At 45.9% G+C, this 24693-nt stretch overlaps 1 protein-coding gene across 5 annotated transcripts in view; it reads left to right on the top strand.

Moving 5' to 3' along the window:
* SAMHD1 (SAM and HD domain containing deoxynucleoside triphosphate triphosphohydrolase 1) overlaps window positions 1-23396 on the top strand; it is a 29781-nt gene extending 6385 nt beyond the window's left edge. For 4 of the 5 annotated variants that reach the window (XM_042021667.1, XM_042021664.1, XM_042021665.1 and 1 more), the window contains 14 exons: window positions 705-777; window positions 2107-2267; window positions 4376-4491; window positions 6419-6489; window positions 7252-7407; window positions 9997-10097; window positions 10196-10304; window positions 10837-10928; window positions 12221-12336; window positions 15748-15887; window positions 18556-18645; window positions 19796-19900; window positions 20217-20354; window positions 21496-23396. In XM_042021667.1, the coding sequence (XP_041877601.1) occupies window positions 772-777; window positions 2107-2267; window positions 4376-4491; window positions 6419-6489; window positions 7252-7407; window positions 9997-10097; window positions 10196-10304; window positions 10837-10928; window positions 12221-12336; window positions 15748-15887; window positions 18556-18645; window positions 19796-19900; window positions 20217-20354; window positions 21496-21618 (1524 nt within the window). In that variant the 5' untranslated portion in view covers window positions 705-771 and the 3' untranslated portion in view covers window positions 21619-23396. Of the gene's footprint in view, window positions 1-704; window positions 778-2106; window positions 2268-4375; window positions 4492-6418; window positions 6490-7251; window positions 7408-9996; window positions 10098-10195; window positions 10305-10836; window positions 10929-12220; window positions 12337-15747; window positions 15888-18555; window positions 18795-19795; window positions 19901-20216; window positions 20355-21495 lie in introns of those variants that run through there. The other variant, XR_006014980.1, reaches the window with a different exon arrangement.
* The last annotated feature ends 1297 nt before the right edge of the window (window positions 23397-24693 follow it).

Below are 24693 nucleotides of genomic sequence, written 5' to 3'. Positions count from 1 at the left end.
TGTCAGTTCCCAGAGGAAACTGTAAGCACCCCTTAGCAAGGACGTCCCTTCCGGGACTACGCTTGCTAACCTATGACAGTTGTGAAGGGGACTTTTAATAATTTATTAAAAATGACAGCAAAATATCTTTGCAAAATAGAAGAATTAGTCTCAACAAAATTAGAACATGTTTTAAACTGCAGTGATTTTGCTGTTGGAGTTGAAATTAATTTGTGTAAAGTTCAAGTTAGTTTGACAAAATTAAACTTCTAATACAGAGTTGACTAACTGCCAGAAATTTTTATAAAAATTGTTTGCTGTGACTCTGACATTTTAGTTTAAGTAAGTTTTTCATCCTTAAAAAATGTCAGTTATTCAGATGCTGCATGTTGTCTTTCCCATAAGTTTGAAGGACTTATCTCCAGGTGTGGCTTATAAAATTTTTTTCATCAGTTTTGTGGTGGTTTTATTTCTCAGTTCTGTGTAAGTGGGAGCAGCACTTACACTGCTCTACAGACGTGTTCTGTAGCTATTTGTTCCCTTCCTTCCATACTTGATTTTAGAAGGATAGATACTTTCAATATTTTTCTGAAAAAATTGCAGTCTTCTTCCGTCACCGAATATCAAAGTAATGTGAACTTGCGCAAGTACTTCCCTATGTACTGCAGATTGGGAAGGGAAGTGCATTGCAGGCTTTGCTCTCAGTGGCTCTTTTTCCTTCCTAGCTGCCCAGCTGAGCGACTGGAAGTGCTGGCGTGCCTGACACAGCTGCGACAGCAGCACTTGGAGGTGATGAAGGTAATCCATGCTATGGGGACATCGTGGCCAGGTCCTGCCTCAAGCCCTGCACAGGGCCCTGCTCCCCTTCTCTTCCTCCCCCCTCTTGGCTGGGTGCTGCCCACCCAAACAGCACAGCAGCAAACTCTGGGCCCTTGGTAGTGGTGGTCTGTGAAAAAGCACATTAACTAGAAGAAATACTAGAATCATCATGTGGAAGCTTTTGGTGGGCACCTGCAGGTTGTGAGGGATTGAATGAGCAGAAGAGCCATTTGACGTGTTGGAGAAGCTCTCCTTTCACATCCCTCTGTGTAGAGCCTCCCCTTGGTTTATTTTATTAGTTTTTCCCCAGGCCTGGGTTAACAGACTCCTCCTTGCTTTCACTGTTTGCTGTGTCCAGCTGTTTCTCCCAGTGGTGTGTGTTGGTTTAACTGGGGCCAGGGCTGCACACATTCTGTAGTAGTCTGCATATCTGCTAGAGCCCTCCCAGCTCAGTGACCAAGGGTAGAGAGCACAGGAAAACCTTGTTTGCCTCAGTATTTTACCAAGATGTGTGTGTGATGGAATGGTTTTGCCTGCAGTTTGACGGCAAGGATTAAATGTGTTTACGTTCTCTACCGAGTCCCTGTAGTTACTGAGATCTCTCTAAAAATATGTGCTAATCAGGAATAACTTCTTTCATATTTTAGTTATCTTGGGGGTTTGCATTTTTTTTTATGAAAAAAGTAACAATCATAATTTCCACGCAGCAAAATTGCATTTAATTTTAAAAGCATGAGCAATATCCGGCCAAACACTTTTATTGGATATCTCAGACATGTATTGCAGTATCCTGCTTTAATTGGAGTAGCAGATTAATAAAGACAGCAGTTTTCACACGTGTTAAGTTTTGGAATTGCACATGTGGAGATAACATTTTTAGGGATTTTGACTTTACTTCCCTTGCTATGAGAAATAGGCAGCTTTATCTTTTTGGTGTCAAGCTTTAGTAGTTCTCCAAGATAAATTTGGTTGTGCAGAGAAGTTGAGGATGCCCCATGCCTGGAAGTGTTCAAGGCCAGATTGGACAGGGCTTGGAGCAACCTGGTCTAGTGGAAGATGTCCCTGCCCATGGCATGGGGTTGGAACAAGGTGATCTTTAAGGTCCCTTCCAACCCCAGACATCCTATGATGTTGTGATAGATCTTGATATTGGGTTGGCAGGATGTGTCTGTTTTACAGAAGGTGAACATTCTCTGCCACCAAAAGCCTGACCATTCTAGATGTCCTTTACATTTTTATATACCTGTTTCTTTTCAAAGTCAAATTTTAAATGTTAATTACACCTTTTTTTTTCTTTTTCTTCTGTAGGTTTTTAACGATCCTATTCATGGGCACATTGAAATGCATCCCCTGCTTGTTCAGATCATTGACACCCCTCAATTCCAGCGCCTCCGGTACATCAAGCAGCTGGGTGGCACGTACTTTGTTTTTCCAGGGGCCTCTCACAACCGCTTTGAACACTCCCTAGGGTAAGGTGGTGGTTCTGGCCCATGCATCTCTGGCATCTGGATATCCCTGAGCTTGGTACCACTGCAGTGGAGTGCCAGTCAAGGGGCATTGCTGTCTGAGCATTGGTGAAAACTGCTGGGGGGCCATTTCTGGTCTCAAATGTTCCTGGATATCCCATGTGATTGTGGGCTGTTCCCTTGAACGTCTTTTAATAAAGACAGATAAAGAAACCTACAAGATGGATCAATGTTAGATTTCCTCCCCACCCTTTATTATTCTAAGAATAATGTTAGCTAAAAACTGTAAGTGCTTTATGTTCCCCCAGTCAAAATACAAGCTTTAAAGCATAAACTTAGTAAGGGTACCAGGGCTGCTCTGTATGATCTGCCAGACAGTTGTAATCCCCACACATCATCCAGCACAGCTAAAATCCATTTGATCTGTAATGTTTGCCTTTGTAGATAGATGTGCTTCATGCAACCAATGGCAGGTTGTCAGCCTGATAGCTGTAATTCAATTAAGCAGAAATATGATGGACACAAGGTTATGTAGAGTGTTGCTAGGTCATTCACACTCCTCAGGGAAGGTAATGAGTGACAAATTGGAGCTTGTTTTAAGGGTATATCCCAAGGTGCAGTGAAATTAAGCTAGTAAGTGGTTTTTATTCAGCTGATCTGGCCAGCCTAAAGTTGCTTTTGTTGGTGCTGAAATGTTGTGGAGTAAGTCTGCCTTACTTATAATGAGATTCAAATGACTGTTTGCAAAAGGGTCAGATAAATGAGGCAGCCTGGACTGACTGCATCTGGTAAACCAAAAAGACAGAAATGTCTTCACAACAGAAGTCTGAAAACTCCAGTTTTATCAGCAACTTTTCTTTTGAACAGTTCTGTTGATCTATAGAGTTAAATTTAGGACAGATGTCGCGACAGAGGGAGAGCCCAGACACTCAATATGAGTGATCAGCAAGCTTCTGTTTATTGATCAGTCGTGGATAACAGATATAGTGTGACTAATGAGGCTTATGCATATTCCAAAAGGCGCAAGCTGAGTGGTTTACGGCACTGCCGCCGACCCCTCCCTCTAGTTCTACCTTTGTGGTCAGCAAGTTCCTCTTTCCCATGCCTAAGTCCCTCTTTTTCCCATGCCCCGACCATAAGCTGTCTATTGTTAACTGTACTGCTCACCAAGGCCAGCATGTCCTCGCTGTATCAGCATAAGGCCTTGGTCAGCTGCAGAGTCCATGCATCCTTTCTCACATAGCTCAGCTATTATACAAGATGAGTGCGATATTCTGCTAAATCATGCTCTGTAAGCTGCAAAGGGAGGACGTAGCCAATTCTCTACAGACAGATGTTCTCCACCTGTATAAAATTTCAAAGATTTCTACAGTGTTACAAATAGAAGAAGTGAGCTTTGTGTGCTTATTGGTCTAGTGAAAAACCGTCGAACAGTGAAATTTGGACTAATGAAAGGTATTATTTCATCACAGAAAGCCTTGTCTTGCTTTAAGCTGTTCTGCAAGGGGACCTCTTGAGGCAAGTAGAAAAAGAGGTTTGTTTAGAGGTTATGAACAGTTTATGGGAGTATGTGCCATATATTTGCTCCTGCTGGTTTTGTGTCATGAGAACAGAGGGTCCCATTCAATTAAATAAAATTTCAAATCTAAAATGAATGAGAAGATGAGAAATAATTGTCATGAGCTATTATTAGAGCAGCAGTTTGAAAAAAGAAGCAAATGCTTTGGTGACTGTTGTGGACCTCTGCACTTTGCCCTGACTGGAATTCAAGGATTCTGTGTAAGCTGAGGTGCTTCAAGATTCTCACTGTCAGTGGTGCACTGCTGTTCCCTTACACAGCTACTGTTTGTGTGTTATGAAATACTGCAGGATGCTGTAGAGCCTCTGTTTTTTGGGCATGGTATTCCATGGTTTTTTGCTTTCAGAGGACTAAAACTCTACTACAAGAAGTAGCTTGTCATTCTTCGCAGGTCAGGGTTTGGGTATTTGTTGTATGCTGCCTCTCAGACAAGGGCTGTGACTTAATGGAGCAAATAGAATAGGGGAACTTCTCTTTTTCTCTTTTTCTGTTCATCCTAAACCACTGCTATATTCCTTTCCTCTTGCAACAGGGTTGGCTACCTTGCAGGATATCTGGTTCGTACACTGAAGGAGAGACAACCAGAACTGGATATAACCCAGCGAGACATCCTCTGTGTAGAAATTGCTGGGCTTTGTCATGATTTGGGTAAGGAACACCTGAGATGGGTTGTTGCTCTTGGAAAGCTAACCAGGATGAAAAGCTGGCTGTGAGGTCAGAACATGTGAGCTGTTTTGGGTTGCTCATTGCATGGCCATATTCCAAGACAGGTTTTATCTGTTCTGTTTGTTCTGGAGTACGTCTGTGGAGACAGTTCCACTTCGTGAATCTGCAGCCATTCTTAGCTAGTGTTTTGTCTTGTTTCCAAATGGTGCTTAGAGTTCTGCTCTCAGTGGCTGAAGCGTCCACTTCCTTCTGTGATTTCTCCAGGTCTCTTAAAACATTTCAGAATGAAAATTAGTGTTCCTTTCAAAAATTGTAACGTTTATTTCATAACTACTTCTTTTCTTCAGAGCTGACACAGAGTAAATAGTATGTTCAGTGTTGCTGCAGTACTTGCCTGTGGTGTAGGTGCTGGAACTGGCTGTTAAGTGCAATAGTACTTCAGGTATCTTAGGAAAGTGTACTTTTTATATCTGAGTCTTCCTCATAGATGATGAATAAGGAATTATCTGGATGGTTGCACTCAGAGAGTTGTGGTTACAGGCTCGATGTCCAGGTGGAGCCCAGTGATGAGGGGCCTGTGTGGGGACTGGCACTGTTGGATATCTCTGTCCGTGATGGGGACAGTGGGATCGATGCACCCTTGGGCAGTTTGCCAACAACACTGAGCTGTGTGGTGGGGTCACATGCTGGAGGGAAGGGATGGGGCATCCAGAGGGACCTGGACAGGCTGGAGGGGCAGAGAGTAGATGAGAGCAGCCCTCAGGAGAAGAACTTGGGGGCATTGGTGGGTAAGAGCTGGACAGGCCCAGAGGCAGCCAAGAGCCCCGATGTGCCGGGCTGATCCCCAGCATGGGCAGAGGTGAGGGGAGAAATCTGCCCCACTGCCTTGCTCAGGTGAGACCCCACCTGCAGAGCTGCTCCAGCCCTGGGGCCAACATAAGGATGTGGTGCTGCTGGAGCGAGGCTGTCAAGGCAGAGACTGACACACGACACACACTTATTGTTATCCAAAGCCATAAGAAGCAAAAGGTTTTTATTATTCTCAGCTATTACTCTTACTTGACAATTACTGTGGCTTATTGTGATTGGCTGCTTAACAAACAATGACAGGGCTGTCTAGAGAACAATGACCATTCAAACAGCAATACAATTAGCTAGACAAGCAATTAGTTATATATTATATGCAAGTTTCTTCTTGTACACTCTTGATGTTCCATAGCAAGAACATCTTCTTTCACTGATTATCTTCTTAGCTATCACTGTGGCTTTCACTGTGACTGCAGTTTCTCACAGGTAGATTTTGACTGTTTTTAAGTCAAACTCTGTGAGGCCTTCAGACCAGCTGTCAGCCTCATCAGGTCCCACACGGGGCCTTGGAGATGCACCAAGGGCTGGAGCTCCTCTGCTCTGGACCCAGGCTGGGAGGGCTGGGGGTGTTCAGCCTGGAGGAGAAAAGGCTCCAGAGAGGCCTTAGACCACCTGAGAGGGGTTCCAGGAGAGCTAAGAGGGACTTTGGACAAGGGCTTGGAATGACAGGACGCAGGGAATGGCTTCCCAGTGCCAGAGGGCAGGGATGGATGGGATATTGGGAAGAAATTGTTCCCTGTGAGGGTGGGCAGGCCCTGGCACAGGGTGCCCAGAGCAGCTGTGGCTGCCCCTGGATCCCTGGAAGTGTCCAAGGCCAGGCTTGACAGGGCTTGGAGCAACCTGGGATAGTAGAAGGTGTCCTTGCCCATGGCAGGGGGCTGAATGAGATGATCTTTAAGGTCTGTTCCAACCCAAACCAGTCTAAGACTCATGATATGTCAAGAAAAGTCAAATACAAGAGAATTCAGATCCTAAGCTTGCTCAAGAAATTTTTGCTGGCAACTATGTCTCAGACTAAACCCGTGTCATCTTTTTATTTAAGGTCATGGGCCATTTTCACACATGTTTGATGGAAGATTTATTCCACTCACTCGTCCAGATTTGAAGTGGAAGGTAGGCTTTTCACTATTAAAGTAAAAATACAAACCTGAAATTTTTAGAGGCAGAGTAATTAAAGAGTTCCAGTGCTTGTGAGGCTATAGTGGTCATTTGGCCTTACCTTATTGCATCATTTTGATGGCTTAATTGACAACCAGAAGATTGTTTTCTAGTCTTGTGATGATGTCCTTGTTAGGGCTGCACTGATCATTTCTGGCCAGCATTGTGCCTTAAAATGTGTATTGAGAGCTTTCTGCAGAATATATTTTACAGATGCAAAATACCAACTGGCAGCTTCCTTTGCAGTATAATGTTTTAGTCCAAGTCCAGGATATTCAGTAGTGTTTAGAATTCAAACTTTGCAAAATTTTGAATAGAGTTTCAATGGTTGTTTGCTGTGAATGAAATGCAACACAGTCCTTTCAAGCCTCTCTCTGCTTGTAATTTCTAAGCAAAATCATCTGAGTAAACTGGTTAATCTTCTACACAGCAAAACTGATTATTTTGTCTTTTAGCATTGTAACTGCCTTGCTACTGTTTGTCAACACACAGAATTAACAGCTCTCTGCTGAAGAGTGTGTTTCTGTACTCTGTAGACTGGGTGATTTGGTGTTCTGTTTAATGTAAAATTACTAGGAAAGCACCCAGCTGCTGCACTTCACATCAGCCTGCCCATGTGCCTGGCTAGGAAGTGCTGCTGACTTGGAGTAAAGCTGTGGCACTGCACGAAAGATGCTTAAACTATGTAATACAACATTTGGATTGTTTTTTTCACAGCATGAAACTGCTTCTGTTCAAATGTTTGAGCACTTGATCACTTCCAATAAACTAGAAGAAGTCATGAAGTCGTATGGTCTTGTCCTGGAAGAAGATATGCTCTTCATCAAGGAACAAATAGGAGGGCCTATAGATGAAACTTCCTGTGTGACATCAGTGAGTCAGTGTACTGCTCCTGTGATTATGGCAAGAAATGTCTTTATTTTGCTGAAAGAATAGCTAATTTTGGCTTCTGCTGTATGTTACTTCTAGCCCCATGATGTTGTGAGAATCTTGTCACAATTGATGCTGGAGGAGTGTAGTGTTTATTTCTTACAGTGCTGGCAGGTGTGTTAATGTCCTTACAGCTCCCTGAGAATTCTTACTCAAAAGCCTTCAGATCAGAGGAAAGCTGTAGAAAGTTACCTGTATTTAGGGAACCTAACTGGTGACTGGGATCCGCTCAAGGGTACTGAAGGAGTTGGAAGAAGTGCTCACCAAGGTACTTTCCATCATTTACCTGCAGTCCTGGGTGGTCCCACTTGGCTGGAAATCAGCAAATATGACTCCATGTACAAGGGTCAGAAGGATGATCCAGGGAACTACAGGGCTATCTGACCTGGTGCTACTAGGGAAGGTCATGGAGCAGATCATAATGAGTGCCATCCTGCAGCATGTACAGGACAACCAGGGAACCAGGCCCAGCCAGCCTGGGTCTAGGAAATGCAGGTCATGCTCCACTGAAGGGCAGGAAGACTACAGAGGGATCTGGACAGGTTGGATCGATGTGCCCAGGCCAGTTGTGTGAGGTTCCACAATACCAAGTGCTGAGTCCTGCTACAGGCTGGGGGCAGGGCAGCTGGAAAGTGGCTAGGCAGAAAACAGATGCTGTTTGGTTGACAATGGCTGAAAATGAGCCAGATGTGTCCAGATGGGCAAGAGGCCAATGGTACATGGCCTGTACCAGCCATAGCATGGCCAGCAGGACCAGGACAGTGACAGTCCCTCTGTGCTGGGCACTACTGAGGCCACAAGTCAAATTCTGGGTTCAGTTTTGGGCCCCTCACTTGAAGAAAGACACTGAGGTGCGATGGAGAAGGGCAGTAGAGCTGGGGAAGGGTCTGGAGCACAAGTGTGATAAGGAGCAGCTGAGGGAGCTAGGGGGGCTTAGCCTGGAGTAAAGGAAGCCTCCCTCAGTCTGGATAGCAAAACTGGGCACTGGTAGAGATGAGGCAGTGAGCAATCCAAGCCTGGCCCAAGCCACATCAGCCTTGATGACAGCAGCAAAATGCTTGGATTTATTGCAGTAGCAAACATAGAGGCAGGAGTAAGACTTGAAGAAATTAGTTGCTTCAAGAGGCAAGCAAGAAGAGATGGTGGTTGTTAATCATTGTAAAAGTTCTCTCTCCTCGTTTTACGCTTTACAGCCTTTGTCATCTCTTCAAGGACACTCATTCAGTGAGCTCCAGAATAAAGAACTGGTAGCAGCTGAAGTCAGTGGAAGGTCTGTCAGGACAATCTGGTCCTAATCAGAATTTATATGTAGTCCCAAACAAGTAACCCACAAATGTTCACACTTGCCCATTATTTTCTGCTGCAGGAGTGGGTAGCAATCCCACAGCAAATACAAGGAACTTGGCATAGTGAAATCCAGTCTGAGATCCTATAGGAAGAGGACATTCATTTACAAAATCTGCAAACTGATTTTTATCCTGTTGGGCTTGTTTGCACATAAATATTGGTACCTGCCACTAGCATTGATCTTGTTCCAGGTTCTTTCCCCATGTCTGGTTTGCCTTGTTTGGATTCTGTACCTGTTTTCCAGCAGGATACCAGGAAGAGGAGTGCCACACATGATTCATGGCAGCAGCCTCCTGGTGTTAGGCAGCAGATTGCACTGGCAGGCTGTGCACTGTGGTGCAGGCCTCTGTCGTGATACGGACAACGGGTGTCCAGGCACCAGACATATACAGTGTCCTGAACACGTGCCAGTAGCAGAGCTCTTTGTGGTCATGGTATTTTTATCCATGATGTGCTTCCTTCCTGCTGCTTGCACATTTCTGTTGCTATTCACATCAGTGCAGGTAACATGGAAGCCATGTTTGCACACAATGTTTTCCACTTCCAGAATTTCGAGGTCACTTTATGGCATTTTTAGCTGAAGGATCTTTAAATTTTCAAGAAAATGTGCAACTTGTGTCTTATTATTTTGGTGTTCATTTCCTGCTTGCCTTATGGCTGAATTGTCCCTTGTGAGGTAGGAGTTTAAGTAGCTGACTGTTCAAACAATTTTTGTTTAAAACATCTAAGTAAATGTTTTAAAACTCTGTTCTCTAAAGTTGTAGATTGCAGAAGACTGCAAGACAGCGACATGTTTGTGTGTTTAATTCCCTGAGAATTAAATAATTCCAAATTTTCCCCTCTTTGTTGCTGTGCTTTTTTTTTTTTTTTTTTTTTTTTGCATTTCAAAGCTGCAGGCTTTCTTTTAGTAGAATAATGGGCAATGAATACTTGTGTTCATGGGTTTTATTCTTCCTGAGATTCTGAGAAGACCGCTGCTTAGGCCCTGTTCTGGATTTCCAATGCCTGGTAGCATTTGGGAGTTCTTTCTTTGTCTTTTGTGTTCTTTGCTACCTCAGTGTTGGATGTTTGTCACAGGCAAAGTCAAAGTGTATTCCCACTGTCTTTAAAAAGCTGTTTTGACATTGTTGGCGCAGTTTAATTTCTTATTGTTTCTGATGTTTTTCTTCCCACCTCCCCTGTCAGTGGCCCTACCGTGGTCGACCAAAGGAGAAAAGTTTCCTCTATGAGATAGTAGCTAACAAAAAAAATGGCATTGACGTTGACAAGTGGGATTATTTTGCAAGGTACAAATCTTACATTTTATTATGAATTCCTATTCACAAACTGCTACTGTATATACAAATATGATCATACTGTTAAACACTCTGTGGAATATTTTCAGGGACTGCCATCACCTGGGAATCCCAAATAATTTTGACTATAAGCGATTGCTTATCTTCACTCGGGTCTGTGAAGTGAAAAACCAGAAGCACATCTGTACCCGTGACAAGGTGAGCAGCGTGTGGAGCCCGGGGGGTCAGAGCACTGGGGGGCACACGGGGGAGCTGCACCCCATGGCTGGGGTTCCTGGGGGTCCTGCCTCATGCTCCCTTAGCCCAAGAGGGAGAGAAGTAGTTGCTGCTCTGAAAGCTTTTCTCAGAAGCTGCTGTTTGGGGGAGGGACAGAGAAAGCCACTGTTTGAAAGGATTTGTGGCAGGTCCTGCCAGGGGAGACTCTACAGACCTGTCAGATCTGCATGATTCTGCTCCAGGTCTTCTGGGCAGGAAGCGAATGTGGCTGTGGTGAGGGGCTGCTAAAGGGGTGAGGGGTCTTCTTCACTGCCAGGCTGCCTGGGGTCACTCTCAGCACTCTGCTCTCCCGTGGTGGCCTGAGCCAGGTTCAAAATTTGGAAATTGTGAATAATCATTCTGCTTTCTGCTGTGAATGGGGGGAGACAACTAATTTGATTAATTGATTTATTGCCTTAATTTTCCTAGTAAGACAGTGGCAAAAGTAAATGCTGATAGGGTTTTTTTGATTCAGGAAGTTGGAAATTTGTATGAGATGTTCCATACCCGGTATTGCCTGCACCGGAGAGCATATCAGCATAAGACTGGCAACATCATTGAAATAATGCAAGTATATTTTCCTTTCCTTCCTTTTCAATTTATTTTTAAATTATTGAAACAATCTATATCCATTTGGAATATTCAGATAATCTATAAGGTGTGACATAGAATAAAAGCCACTTCTGATTCTTGTGGAAAGACTTAGTACTTAGAGTAGCATAGAGGCTGTGGTTAAGAAAGCAAGCAAAAACAGAGAGAGGAGGACAAAAACATCCTTCCATGTGAAATTAAATTAGAGGAAAATTACCAAAGGCCTGAAGGAGCACAGTACCAGGGTGTGCTTAAACCATTTAAACTGCTGACAGCTGAAGTCAAATCCTTATCTGCAAGTTAGAGACCACTTAGCTCAAACTGGCTGGTTACTAGAGGAAGGTTACTAACAGAGTAAAGTCATGAGTGGGCTCATGTAGCTCAGCTGAGGCCTGGCTTTGTGTTTATATAATGCAAGATTTGTTCAGGACCAACTCATCTGGCTACCTGCTGTTTTACCTCTCTTGTCTATAGAATTTTCCATACAACGTTATTGTTTTTAGTTTTCTTGAAAACCAGAAATACTCAAAATATTTTTTCCTTAGGGTCTTGTCTGCTGGGTAACTGTCTGTTGAGTTTGGAAAAAAGGAATGTGAAGGATTACACAGGACAAGAGTGATTTGGATTGCTTTCATTTCATAAATTTTAGCTCCTGATTTAAGGATCCTCTAAAATTCAGACTAAAAATGCTCAGGTTTGACAGTACCTACCTACATATGAGGAGTAAAACATATTTCTTAGTTTAGAAAAACTCAGATCTTGGCTTCCCACAATTATAGCAGCCTTTCCAAAAGAATGTCCAAGCTGGAAATGACAGCAAGACATCTTTAGAACATAATATTTTCCCATCTGAACATAGTACATGTTTGTGATGCTTCCCCTTTACAATGCTTTTTACCCTCTCAGCTAACTCGGGAAACAAGGAATCTGTAAAAGGGTGTGGTTATCTGTGAGGCAGCCGCTGTTTGCAGGGTTCTGCAGTTGTCTCAACAGTTAAACACAGTCTGAAGCAGAACAAAGTGAACTTGCTCATTCATCTGAAGGTTACATTCTCATCTGAACCCATCTGCAGTAAATCTCTGTTGAAATGTGCAGTGGCAGCATGGAGATAAGATGTTGCAGTGATCAGCGTCTGCTGTGTGCTGGGGATACAGCTTCATCTGGTGTCTTCTGTTTATAACATACTAATTTGTTTCTTTTTTGCCTGTTGACCAGTGAGGTGTTTCAAAATGATATTTTCATAAAGTCGTAATTTTGTCTCAAACTAGGATTACAGAAGCCTTTCAAAAAGCAGACAAATTTTTTGAAATAAGAGGCTCTGGAGGGAAAGTGTATCACATTTCTACAGCAATGGAGGACATGGAAGCCTACACTAAACTAACTGGTAAGAGGTCTCAGAATTATTTTTTTAAGTAAAAGAGCAGTAGTATCTGTTAAAATGCTGTTTTTACAGCATTTTGTGAACAGAAGGTGGTGCAGGCCTGGGCTGTCTAATCCTTGTGCTCTCAGATCTTGCTGGGAGAGCAAGATCTTCTAGTTTAAATTACTTTTATGTTAAGAGAGAGAAAGAAGCACCAACTTTATGTTCCACATACATTCAGATTCAGCAGTGTTAGAAGATCCTGCCCGTGCCCTGAGTTTGTCATGAGTGGGATGTAAGTGAGCTCTAAGTGATACTGCAGGTGGCTCTCTCAGGTGGAGAAGTACTGGATGTGTGTTGTGGTGTGAAGCTATTCCCAAAGCAGGTTCCAAACGGCTCTTGCAGGCTCTCAGGGTTGCTGCCTCCTGGTCTGTGCTGTGGGGCCCCAGGTTGTGTTCAGAGCTGCAGAGTGGGCCAGGCAACCCTGCTGCTCCGAGGCTCTGTGCGTGCAGGGCAGGGGTGCTGCAGGCCCTGCTCAGGGCTGCTCCTGATTACTGGCAGCTCTTGCAGCACCTGTCACCTACAACTCACCAGGACTTCCAAGTCAACTTTCCTGAGTTTCCATCACCAAGCCTTAGCTGACCAACAGAGTCAGCTAAGAACCTCTATCTTTGGTCCATGGATGAGGTGACAGGGCCTGAGGGCACTGTTGCAGAGAATCCTGTGTGCCTTAGCCTTTGTGATGCTAAAGGCCTTCAGCTGGCAGTCCTTCATATGCCACAGCTGTCTGCAGTCTGACCACACACCTGCTGAGGTGAGGAGCTGTGTGTCCCCTCTGTCATTGTGTGCCTCTGCTCAGGGCAGGACAAGGCAGGGCAGTAGCTGTTGGAGAACACAAATTGCAGTGCTGAGCAAAGGAAGGCTGGGCAGAAAGCAAAGAACTGAGGTGAAGTTGTTCCTGGGCTGGGCCTGTTCCTGGGGGCTGGCTGGCCTGGTGGGTCCTGCTGTGACTGCCTGCTTACCTGTGGTACCTGGTGGGGAGCACAACTCAGGGCAAGGACAGCAGGCTGTGCCCAGCCTCTCACAGTCTGCCATGGCAAGGAGCTGCTTGCTGGGACCATCTGTTCAGCAAGGAGAGTGGTGTGAGGAATGTACCAGCATCAGATGTACAGTGGAGCATGAATGACAAGTATGTTCTCCTCTTAAACCTCCTTCCTTCTGCTGTCAGAGGTTAGGATTTTCCCTTTTTCTCTCTTTCTTTCTTTTTCACTCAGGGAATTTTCTCCCATTTGCTGCCTAAGAGATGGGAACAACAGATACGTAAGAGGGACAAAAGATGTAGCCAAGGAGGAGAGGGAAGGGTGCAGTTTGCTATTCTCTCTGAGCTGGGGGCTTTCTCTTGGGAAGGGCAGAGATTTTGGCTGGGGGGTGAGGGGCCGGGCTCAGCTCTTCGCGCTCAGGACCAGAGGTGCGATGGCCGGGCTGCTGCTGTGGGGAGAATTTGCTGCCACCGCGGAGTTCTGTCCTGCGCTGCTTTCTCCTTACTGGGGGTGAGCTTCTGCTCTCAAGTGCAGCTGTTGAACTGGGACCTTTCCAACGCCCGACCTCACTGGGAAGAGGACCCCGACCCCGTCCCCGTTCCCGGAGGGAGCATCTCCCGGCTGCTGCCGCTGCCGGGCCCCGCTGCTTTCTGCCGCTGCTCCGGCTCTTTCAGTGCACGTTAACCCGACCCCCCGTGCCCGCCGGGACACCCCGCGGCTCCTGCTACGGCTGTGGAATTTTCTGCTACGCTTTGTCTGCCACCCGGGTGCGCCCGGCTCCGCTGCGGCAGCCGCTGCTCCGAGGTTCCTGCTGCGCTCCATTCCGGCTCCCGAGCGGCACCCGAGGGGCCCGGCTGCCCCTGGGGCTTTGCCAAGGAAGCCCCTTTGCCATCCCTCCCGCCGGCCCGGCCGCCATCACCGCGTGCAGAGGCGGCCGAGCTGGCGCCACAGCGCCCCCTGCAGGCGCGGGGGAATCCCCGCAGCCGCCCTGCCCGGCCGGGAGCCACCAGCGCCCCTGGCGGCCGCGAGCGGAGCTGCACCGAGGGGAAAGGGCCTGCGGCCGGGAGAGGCCGGCCCTGGGCTCTGCTGCTGCTCGTTGGTGCTGCCGGCGCTGCTGTTTGTGTGCCTTGGCACCCACACACACACCAGCAAAGAGCTGCTGCTCCTTCTCCCGTAGCTCTGCCTGAAAGCCCCTTAATTTCAAAGTGATCATAATTTGGAGGGAAGGGGGTCACATTTTCCATTCCAACGGAGGCTCCTGCCTTCCTTGGCAGACACCTGTCCTTCAAACCAGGATAAGTGCTTGCAACCTGCATGCTCCTGAGGCTTGTTTCAGCAGTCCCTGGTGAGTGATGCTTCTGTGAAATTGTCCAGTTATGGACCTCTACAAATTATGATCCTCTGTGAGGTCCTGCAGCAGAAGGTTCTCTAGCGTTCTTCCATTGTGGGTGAAGAACCACTGTTGTTTTTCAATGTGTTCCCTCCTGATTTGGCAACAAGTCCTAGTTCTAGTAGAGGCTGAGACAGCAAAACATTCCTTGTCACTGCTGCTTTTGCACAAGGAAGATGTTCATGGGCTTCTTATTTTCCCTGCATTATCTGTTCTTTGTCTGACGAGACCTGGTCTGTGGTTCCTCGTGGAGAAGTTCCTGGCTTTGGTTGGCCTTGTCCATAAAACCAGTTGAAGGTGTTTTGGTACATGGCTCAGAGGTTGCTTCTGGAGCGTGTTGGGAGCTCCTCAGGCTAGTTGCAGCTCCGAGTGGACTCTTGCAGGGCTCTGCTTGCAGCATGTGTTGAAGGTGCCCAGGTGTTCCTGGCCAGGGATTGCAGCTGTGGGGTGCAGATCAGGCCAGCAGCATCCTGGCAGCAGCAGTCTCTTGAACAGCCAAAAATAACCTTTCTGCTCTGAAGCCACATCAAAAGAAACCTGTCTTGCTCCGACTGATGGTGGGAATCTTGCTGCATGTGTCACAGGAGGGGGTATTTTGATGATGGCATCCAAAGTCTGAGAAAGCCTGAAGGCTTAATGGCCATTCTTTATTTTTTTTTACAAGACAGAGTGCCCATGTCCTGAGCCAGTTAGTGCTGGAGTTCAGGATAGTCTGCTAAACAAAACTGGCTAAATAAGAGGAGAAAGTAACTTCCAGTGAATAGCAAAATATGTTGCCAGGGTGAGAATTGAGTTAGTTTTTCTGCCAACAACCATTGTGAATCTAATGATAATTAAGATTATATTGTGACATCTAGTTGTCAGACTTAGTTCAGTCATTCCCTGAAAGTGTCTTTCCTGAACCAGCAGTTTTTTCTTGTTGCTTTAACCTTTGGTCCTGTTTGTGCATTTTACTGCGACATTGGGTTGTGACATACGTAACAAAAATCAATGCAACTTTGGCAGACTGTATCTACCAGGAAATTCTGCACTCAAGTCATCCAGAACTGGAGGAGGCACGAGAAATTTTGCGTAAAGTAGAACGACGTGAATTATACAAGTTTTTAGGAGAGGCTCGACCTGAATCGAAGAAGGAAATTGTAAAGGTAATGTCCTTTAGTGGAAGGTTCTGAATTCTGTCCCCATATAAATGTTCTTGAAGTTGCTGACCATCCATTTATCTCTATTTCCATGTGTGCTTTGTTTGGTTTGAGGGGGGTTTTTTTGTTATTTGCTGTTCAAAAAATGGAGTCAAAAGTTGTCCTCCCATCTTGAAGTAGCTGAGCCATGAAACATATAAGAAATCGGGAAAAGTTTTATCTACAAACAGTCAGAAGAATGGCAACAGGTGGAAATTCAGAGGCTGATTATTGTAGAAATATTTTCAGAAAAACTTTTCTGAAAAATACAAAATTTTATTGAAGACTGTTACAGTCCAGTGATTGAGAAGGTTATTACATCGTTTGATGTTCATGAAAATTTCAAAATAATAAGGAACACATTTGTGTTCTTTGCTTTGAGAATAGACATCAAATTGAGTAATAGCTGCTGAATTTCTTGGTGTTAAATTCTCTACTAAGCAGGAGCATGCCTGTACTTTTTCCAGTCTTTTTCATGAATGCTTTTCAAAGCAGATCACAGTTTAATTCCTGTTGTCTTATTTCAAAATAATGATATATTAGAGCTCACTTCAGCTGGCTCAGCTCTTTTAATGTGCTATGTTGTCAAATCATCAGTTATTTATGCCCAAACTTCACCCATAAGGGTGAAAGTTTTTTATTCCGGATTTCCAGAAGTGGATGTCTGTATCTAGAAAGCCTTCATAAATAAGAATAATTCAGCTCTTTTAAAGAATGAGGTTAGAAAAGGACTACTAGATGTTGGAGTTCATCTTTTTGTTTGAAGGGAAGGTTTGCTTGTGTTCTTTGTCTAAGAAAAAGTAGTGTTAAGAGATTCTGTATTATAAAAGCAGGAGGAAATAGGTGAAAACTTGAGATGGTTGTACATCAATTGTCTAATTTCTGCCCTTCTGAGGAGAAGGTTGGGATAGGTGGCCCAGCAAATAAAGGAGACAGGTGTGAGAGCAAATGGTATGAGTTCCACCTTTAAACAGTTCCTTTTGGAAGCTTGGTTGATGAAAGGAAAAACTCTCGTTTTGAAAGTCCAGCCAAAGGCATTGAATCTTGGGGTATCCAGGCTGTTGTTTTGAAGGGAGAGTGGGTCCCTGTTGGTGCTGTAATTATATCCAGCCAGTGCTTTGCAGCTCTGGGTGCACAGCTGAGGGGTTGAGGGAGGATGTTTCCTCCTGTGGTGCCCATGGCAGGAGTGCCAGAGGCTCAACCTCCTCCCAGGCGCTGGAGGGGAGCAGTGGCTGCAGGAGACAGAACTGTGTCTGCTCTGCTCCTTCACACACCACAGTGCTATGTTTGGAATCACAGAATGGTTTGGGTTGGAAAGGACCTTTAAAGGCATCTAGTCCAACCTCCGGCCATGGACAGGGACACCTTCCACTAGACCAGGTTGCTCCAGCCCTGTGCAATTCTGTGATCCTCAAGCTGGCCAGAGCCAGGGGAACATCCCAAACAGCTTCAGAGTTCTTAAATTCAGGCTGAGTTTCCAGTTAATGCAAACTGGAGAGAGAACTTCAAAACAATGCAAGCAAAGAAAGGAAGTGAATTTACATACATTCTGATACAGGGTAGAAATACTTACAGACAGGCTGCCTCCAGCCAGGTCCCTCCTGGCAAGGTTTTCCTCCAAGCTTGCTCTCAGTCTAAATAAACCTTTCCTTGGCTTCTTGAGTCACTACAAACCACACACATGCCTCACCTTGGCAATGTGTGTGATTTTCTGCTTGTCAGTCTCCCCATCTCTGCAGTGAACAAGTCAGCAGCAAAAAAACCCCAAAATTAACCCAACTGCTCCTAGCTGAATTCCTTCCCTCCTGGACAGTCTCCTGACTGCTCTGTGCTGCCTTCCCGTGAGTCTCAGTTGCTCCCAGGAAATCTTGCTGCTTCAAATCTTGCATCTTCCCCAGAACACAGCAGCCCTGAGTACAGGTCACAGCCTTTGAATGAGGACTCAGGCATTTCAGTGGTCAACTGTTCTCCATCAAACCATGTTCCCCTGCTTTACTTTAGCCTAAGTGTGAGCAGGGAATATTCCCTTGGGGCCAAAAGCAAACAAAACCCCTTTGTGGGTTTCAGCTTTTGTGGAGTACTTCAGTGGAGTACTTTTTGGTTTTGTTTTTTTTCTGTGATTGTCTGCCTCTTGTGGTTTTTTATATGTTCTGCTGTATAGATATACAAGCTTTATTAGAGGGTAAGATTCTGCAGCTCTTCATTAAAATGTTCAGTGAAAATGCCTAGTATTCAGCTTTGGGAACTTATTGCAAAACATTTGTATTGGTAAAATAGTTGGTTGAATGTACTTACTTTCTGTTTTCATGCTTCAGTATTCTGGATGGTACACTCCTACTCTCCCCCTGCCCCATCATCAGGTGTAAAACTTCTCCTCCACAGACTGGCAGATTTTGGGTCTTCTCAATTGCATAAGATTGGTTTGTTTCTAAAAACTGCGTTTTGTGCTAATGGCTATGGTGTACAGTAATTCAAACAACCAGATTGCTGCAAGAGTCTTGTCAAGCTGTGAAGAATTGAAAGCTTTAGTTTAATCACATATTGTGTCACGTGTTGTGTTGCCTTGACCTAGACCTGAGAGGGTGTAAAAGTAATCTGAGTTACTGAGTTAATCTTTTGGTTTGGTTTCTTTCAGAGTAATAGCCTGGCAGAAAGCATTGCTAATTCCAAGCCAGAGAAGGACCCTCCAGATGTGGAGCTAAAGGCTGAGAATTTCATAGTTGATGTAAACACCTCTCAGAGCGGGTTCCAGTAAAAACTTCTCGATCGCAGAGGGCCTTGTGTACCCTGGTGAAAGAGCAAACCCACAGGGTGTCTGTAGCTGCAGTCCTGGTTCAGCCTGAGGGTCTGAGGGCTACGAGCTTCCCATGGGAGGTTTGCTGTGGTGGGAGGGTGTGGGGCAGGCAGTGGGCAGCCTCACTGGGCTGTCACCTGTGACACTGCTCCTGGTGACAAATGGGCTTTCCTGTCACTGTCCTCACTCCAACAAGGAGCAGTGGAGAAACCCGTGGGGTTTAGGACGTGGGTGTCAATGGCAGCAGCCTGGGGACCACTGGATGGGTCAGGAAGGCAGAAAACCTGCAGGCCCAGTGGGAGGAAAAGAGGCACAGTGACCTCCAGGCTCCTGGTGTTGCACACCTGATGCCCAGCAGGCACTGCTGGGGTTTGTCTGCTGCACAAAGCACCTGCTGGCACAGCTCAGTCTGCAGCCAGCACTGGTGGGAGCCTCAGACAGAGGAGGGAGCTGGTGCAGTCTGCAGGTATCACACAGCCTGATCCCTGTTCTCAGTTCATTCTGGGAAGAGCGAGTGGCTTTCCATAGAGTGCATCACGAACCACTCCTAAAGCACCCTTGCACTGAAGGTTTACTTCACGGGGCAAGACTGTAGCAGTTCACTGAGCTTTAAAAAATTTGCCTGGGCTTTTCCCATCCCACAGACTGAAATTGTAGGGAAGTGGGTCCCTGCTGAGCACAGAAATGTTGGGGTACCAGGCCGATGTAAATAATGTTGTTTAAACCTCATGTTATAATTGTAGCTCTGCTGCAGCCTCTGCGGGTTGTGTGTTTTGGGGAGGCCCAGGCTGGCAAGGGACCAGTACACTTCCAGTGCTGGAAACTGGAATGTTTCAGAGTACAACTGGGAGCTGGTCACTGTAAATGTGAATATCCACATGGCAGCATCAGAACAAGAGGGCGTGGAAGAAAAGATGCAAAATACAAAAATCAGATTGTTTTTTAAGTAATAATTCGTTAATTACTGTTCATTTGATTACTGTAATTTTCAGGAGTAGAGTGTGTGTGGCCTTTTGTATTTATTGTGAGAAAACTAAAGACAAACATTAACAAATGCCATTTTCTTTGTTTTACTTGGAAGATTATCAACATGGATTATGGAATGAAAGAACAGAATCCAATTGATAACGTTCATTTCTATTGCAAGGCTGATCCTTCCAAGGCAGTCAGTATCAGTAAAGAACAGGTAGGTTTCTACTTTCCTTCTGAAAAGCATTTTCACCACCTGTGATGGAGGTGATCACAGTCCTGCGTGGTTATTCTTGCAGCAGTTGTGGAGACGTGGTGGGATCCATGGCCTTGCAGGTCTTCAGGGTGTGTTGTACTGTGACACTCTGGAACCCTGACAGCCTTTGCATATGAACAGTATTTAATTGGAATACACTGGGAGTTGGAATATCACAGTTGCTTTGGATAAAACTCATGGATTGTAGTGGGGCTTCTTACTGCTTTCCTTTTGTATTCCAAGAAATACTAAAGCTTTTTTCTGTTTTATTCCAAAGGTTTCAAAGTTTTTACCGATAATATTTATGGAGCAGGTTGTCCGGGTTTATTACCAAAGTCAGGATCCAGATGTTATTTCAGCTGCAAAACAGTACTTTATTCAGTGGTGTATGGAGAATGATTTCACCAAACCACAGGTAACAAATTCACTTATTATATTTCTTGTTTAGAGCTCTTCATCTTTGTCCATAAGTTTGCTTTTTCATTAAAAAGTTTGACATTCAGGCCTTGCCTTTGTGGCAGAGGCACTCACTCACCTGACCCCTGGTTTTATCAGGGCTCTCACCTGGGGGTGCTTTGGTTTCAATGAAGTAGTGCTGGAGACCTGAAAGTACCCATAGGATTTTATAGGATCATAGAATCATGGAATGGTTTGGGTTGGAAGGGGACCTTGAAGATCACCTTGTTCAAAACCCCTGCCATGGGCAGGGACACCTTGCACTAGACCAAGCTGGGGAAAGAGCTGCATCCCCAAACACGAGAGGCCACCCAGGAGATGAGTGTTCTTAGGTGGGGATACAGGCATGGAAAACTGTGTAAGGCCCATTCTTAGGTCATTCTTCTGGCACCTGTCTTTTAGAGCAGTTAATATTAGAAGGGCCTTTATACCAATGGATCAAGCAACAGCTCTCCCTCATTGTAGAGTGTGGTTGTGTCCTGTAAGCACATTGTTCTGGCTCAGGCACATCCACCCTGCAGGGCCTGGCGTGCTGCAGAGCACAGCAATGTGCATCTCACCAGCTGATTTCTGAGCTTAGGCAGCTGATGGTCTGTGTTGGCAATGCCTGAGCACAGATTAACACCTGTATCTGACTGGGATGAGCCCCACTGCCTCAGACCAGCTGCTGTACCAACCTTGCTTGTTTTAGACAGTGCAAGGCACATCCCAGCACCAAGGGTAGCTCAACTGCAGCAGTGTTAATGAGGTATTGTGGTGAAGTCAGAGGAAGCATTCTAGTGTTTCTGTTTGTAGGCCAGTGGCCAGGATACAGCCAGTTGACTTTCCAGGTTTTCTGGTAATAATTTAGGAAGAACTGGACTGCCAATGGTGATGCCTCCTCAGGTAGGCAGGGCACTTTTGTCTCCCCACCACTGACTGCAATCAGTTTCCACCCCTGGGATATACAGTCATGAGTGTTTATTAATTTACAAAGATTCTGGGACCTTGGATTGACTTTTTCCTGTTAAACCTGAGAGTGAGCTGCTTTTCCTCTGCTTTAGAATGGAAAACAAAAGTGAATGTTACCATCATTAGTGTTTCCTGACTTTTAATACTAGGATAGTGATGTTGTTGCCCCTCATCTAACTCCAATGAAGAAAACCTGGAATAACATGACAGATGATGAACACACAAGAGCCTCAGAACCCAGCTGCAGACAAAGGCTTCCTTTTGATGAGTAACACGTTTCTTTTTGGCACTATTCAGTCTGCTTCCTCAGAAGATGAGTAAATTTGAGCATCAACTCTTCTAAAAGCTGGTTGGACGGACTGGAAGAATTCACAGAACAATGCAGAATGCATTTTACAGTACAGAATGTTTTAATGTAGATACCTAAAGTGCATAGTCCAGATGGAATTCTAAGAAACAACTTATTACAAGAGAATAAACTCAGTTCTCATTTGTTTTTGAATGTATTGGCACTGTGTAGCAAGAGTAACTTTAAAAATTGCAATTCATTGTTATTACAAGATTTTATTGCTCCGTCTCGTCCTGATCCCTTCCTTAACTGTGCTGTTGCATGATTTAGCAGAAAAAATCCCAGCCCAGGTTTGATGCAGTTTTTGGGGGGGGGGGGTTGGGGTTTTCTTAGTGTCTGAGGAAGAGGGGGATAAGTACACTTCTGAAAATACAGTGGGGTGAAGAAGAAATTACCAAAGGTGGCATCTTCAAAATTAGCAAAATTAATTTCAGGCAAAAAAAAGGAAGGGAGAGGGGAATCTCTTGATAATCAAAGATTATTTTTCTGGTATTCAAAAAGCTGATGCACGCCTCTTGCTGCAAGTGACCACAATTTTTATTGAAGTAACAATGCATTGCAGTGCCATGCAGCCTTTTATTGTTTTATTGTGTATTTTTGATACATAGAATGTTATATTTTTTACTGTCTGTCCTGCAAAGACTGCTCAGGAGGCCTGTGGTGTGAGTGGTTGCAGGACAGCCTAGCTGCCCAGGTGTTTGCCAGGGCACAGGTGTGCAGAGGGGGCAGTGCCAACAGGGTTCTGCCTTGGCTCTGCTGTACACTGTTCTGGGCAGACAGGCTCATCAGAAATCCCTCCATTCTTGTATCCCTGCCCTGTTCTCCTGGGTCTCATGGCCGTCCCTGTGTCATTTTTCTGTCTCTTGTAGATCTGTGAGGGTTCTTATGGTTTTCCTGTACTGGCAGTACTGGTGTGAGTGTTCTGAATGTCCGTCCTGTTGAACACATGACCGAGGAAGACAATTTTCCTCTCATCTTTTACTCAGGTCTAAGAGGAAGGCTGCTTTCTGTACATGAAACCTCAAAGCTTGAAAGAGTCTGACCACAAAACTAAAAACGCAAAGTAAAAGGTTCAGTAATGCTCAGGAATTGGAGCGATCTGTGGCCTTTATATGTGGAGTGGAGAGAGAGGTGTTGAGCATCTGGCTCAGGCAGTCAGGTGTGGGTGGCCAGGGTAGGTTCTGAAAAATAACCCAGTGGGAAGGTGCTGTGAGAGAACTCCAGAACTCCTGTCATGTCTCTTTCGCCCTTTTTATCCTGGGAACTGATGCTGTTAGACAGAGGGAGGGAGAATGGGTATCCATGTACTTCTGCTGCTGCTTATGTATCTGTGCTCACGTGTCTGAATGTGTAACCTCTGGTGTTCCTGTCTAACAGTATTTCAGACCTGCAGGGGAACCAGGTAACTGTTACAAGGATTTGTGACCTCTTTAAAAGCTTTTAAAAAATTTCAAGAAACAATATCTTATACTGAAGACATTTATATCCCTTGTTTGCTTAATATAATTTTGATATAATTTTGTTATTGTTGATTTGGTTTGTTTTGAATTTGTTACTAACTGTGCACTTTATACTTGGGAAAGATCTTTTGCTTATGTTAAATCAAAAGTTTATACTTAACATTAAGTTCTGAGAGCATTTCTTTTCTCAACATGTTCATCTGAGCCTCTCTGAAGAATAAATTTATAAACTATGATTTTACTATTCTTTTAAAGAATTGCAGTGTGTGGCCTTTACTAAAAATGGTCAAGGTGTTCCTACCTGCTGCTGGTGGAAGAGCTTCCCTCTGGGAAGAGGTTCTGGGTTCACATCTCCTCGTGGGCAGTGGGGTTGGCACAGCGGGGCCGGGGCTCAGGGAGGATCCCACCATGGAGCCACCTGGCCCTTGCCATGCCCTGGAGAGCGGCCACCTCCAGGGGCCAGGGAAGCTTGAGATGCTGCTGCAGCTGCTGGGGAGGGGAAGGGAAGGGGAGGTCATGCCTGACCAGCCTGGTCACCTCTGCTGAGATGCCTGTGCCAGGGGCTGAGGGGAGAGCAGTGGTGTTGGCAGCCTCAGTGAGCTGCCCAGCAGGGTTTGGGTGAGCAGGCAGGGCTGGACTAAAGCCTGGCTGCAGGGCTGGGTTCTGAGTGTGGTTATCAGCAGCACAAGTCTTGTGCCAGGGGTGGTGCTGGGGCCAGTTCCAGAGGTCCTTTACTGGTGGACAGGGTCCACCCTCAGCACGTTTGCAGATGGGGGGGTGTGGCTGGTACTCCAGAGGGATGTGCTGCATCCAGAGGGATCTTACCAGGCTGCAGAGAGGGTCTGACAGGAACCTCCTGACGATCACCAAGAGGAAGTGCAATGTCCTGCATCTGAGAAGGGTCATTTCCTGCACCAGGATGTGTTGAGACCACCCATCGTGAGCCAACAAATGGACAACACCTGCTCTTTCAGCCAAGTGTTCCAGTGGTGTCCTGGGCTGCCTTAGACTGAGTATTGTCAGCAGGTACAGAACCCTTCTGCTCTGCTCCACACCAGTGAGGGCAGCCCTGGAGTGCTGGGCCCAGAGCTGGGCTGCCCAGTACAGGAGACAGGGACAGACTGGAGACAGTCCAGCACAGGGCCATCAAGGTGATGGAGGGACTGCAGCATCTCTGCCATGAGGAGAGGCTGAGAGAGCTGCGACTGCCCAGCCTGGAGCAGAGCAGGCTCAGGGCATCTCCTCCCTGTGGACAAATACCCGGGGGGAGGCTGCAGAGGGGATGGGGCCAGGGACAGCCCCAGGAGCCACGGGCACAGACTGACACATAGGAGGGGCCCTCCGAGCTCAGGACACACTTCTGCACTGGGAGGGTGGCCGAGCACTGCTGCAGGTGCCCGGGGAGGTGGTGGAGTCTCCATCCCTGGAGAGACTCAAAAGTCACCTGGACACATCCTGGGCAGCCGGCTCTGGGTGGCCCTGACGGAGCAGGGGGGCTGGGCAAGGTGACCTCCAGAGGTGCCTCCAGCCTCCCCCAG

This window comes from Corvus kubaryi, unplaced genomic scaffold (assembly GCF_017639235.1).
Source record: "Corvus kubaryi isolate FWS band 111438036 unplaced genomic scaffold, C.kubaryi_AGA036_p1.0 37157, whole genome shotgun sequence".
NCBI classification, from domain to species: domain Eukaryota; kingdom Metazoa; phylum Chordata; class Aves; order Passeriformes; family Corvidae; genus Corvus; species Corvus kubaryi.
The sequence above is the reverse complement of the archived record's forward strand: the minus strand, read 5'-3'. Positions and strand labels throughout refer to the sequence as shown.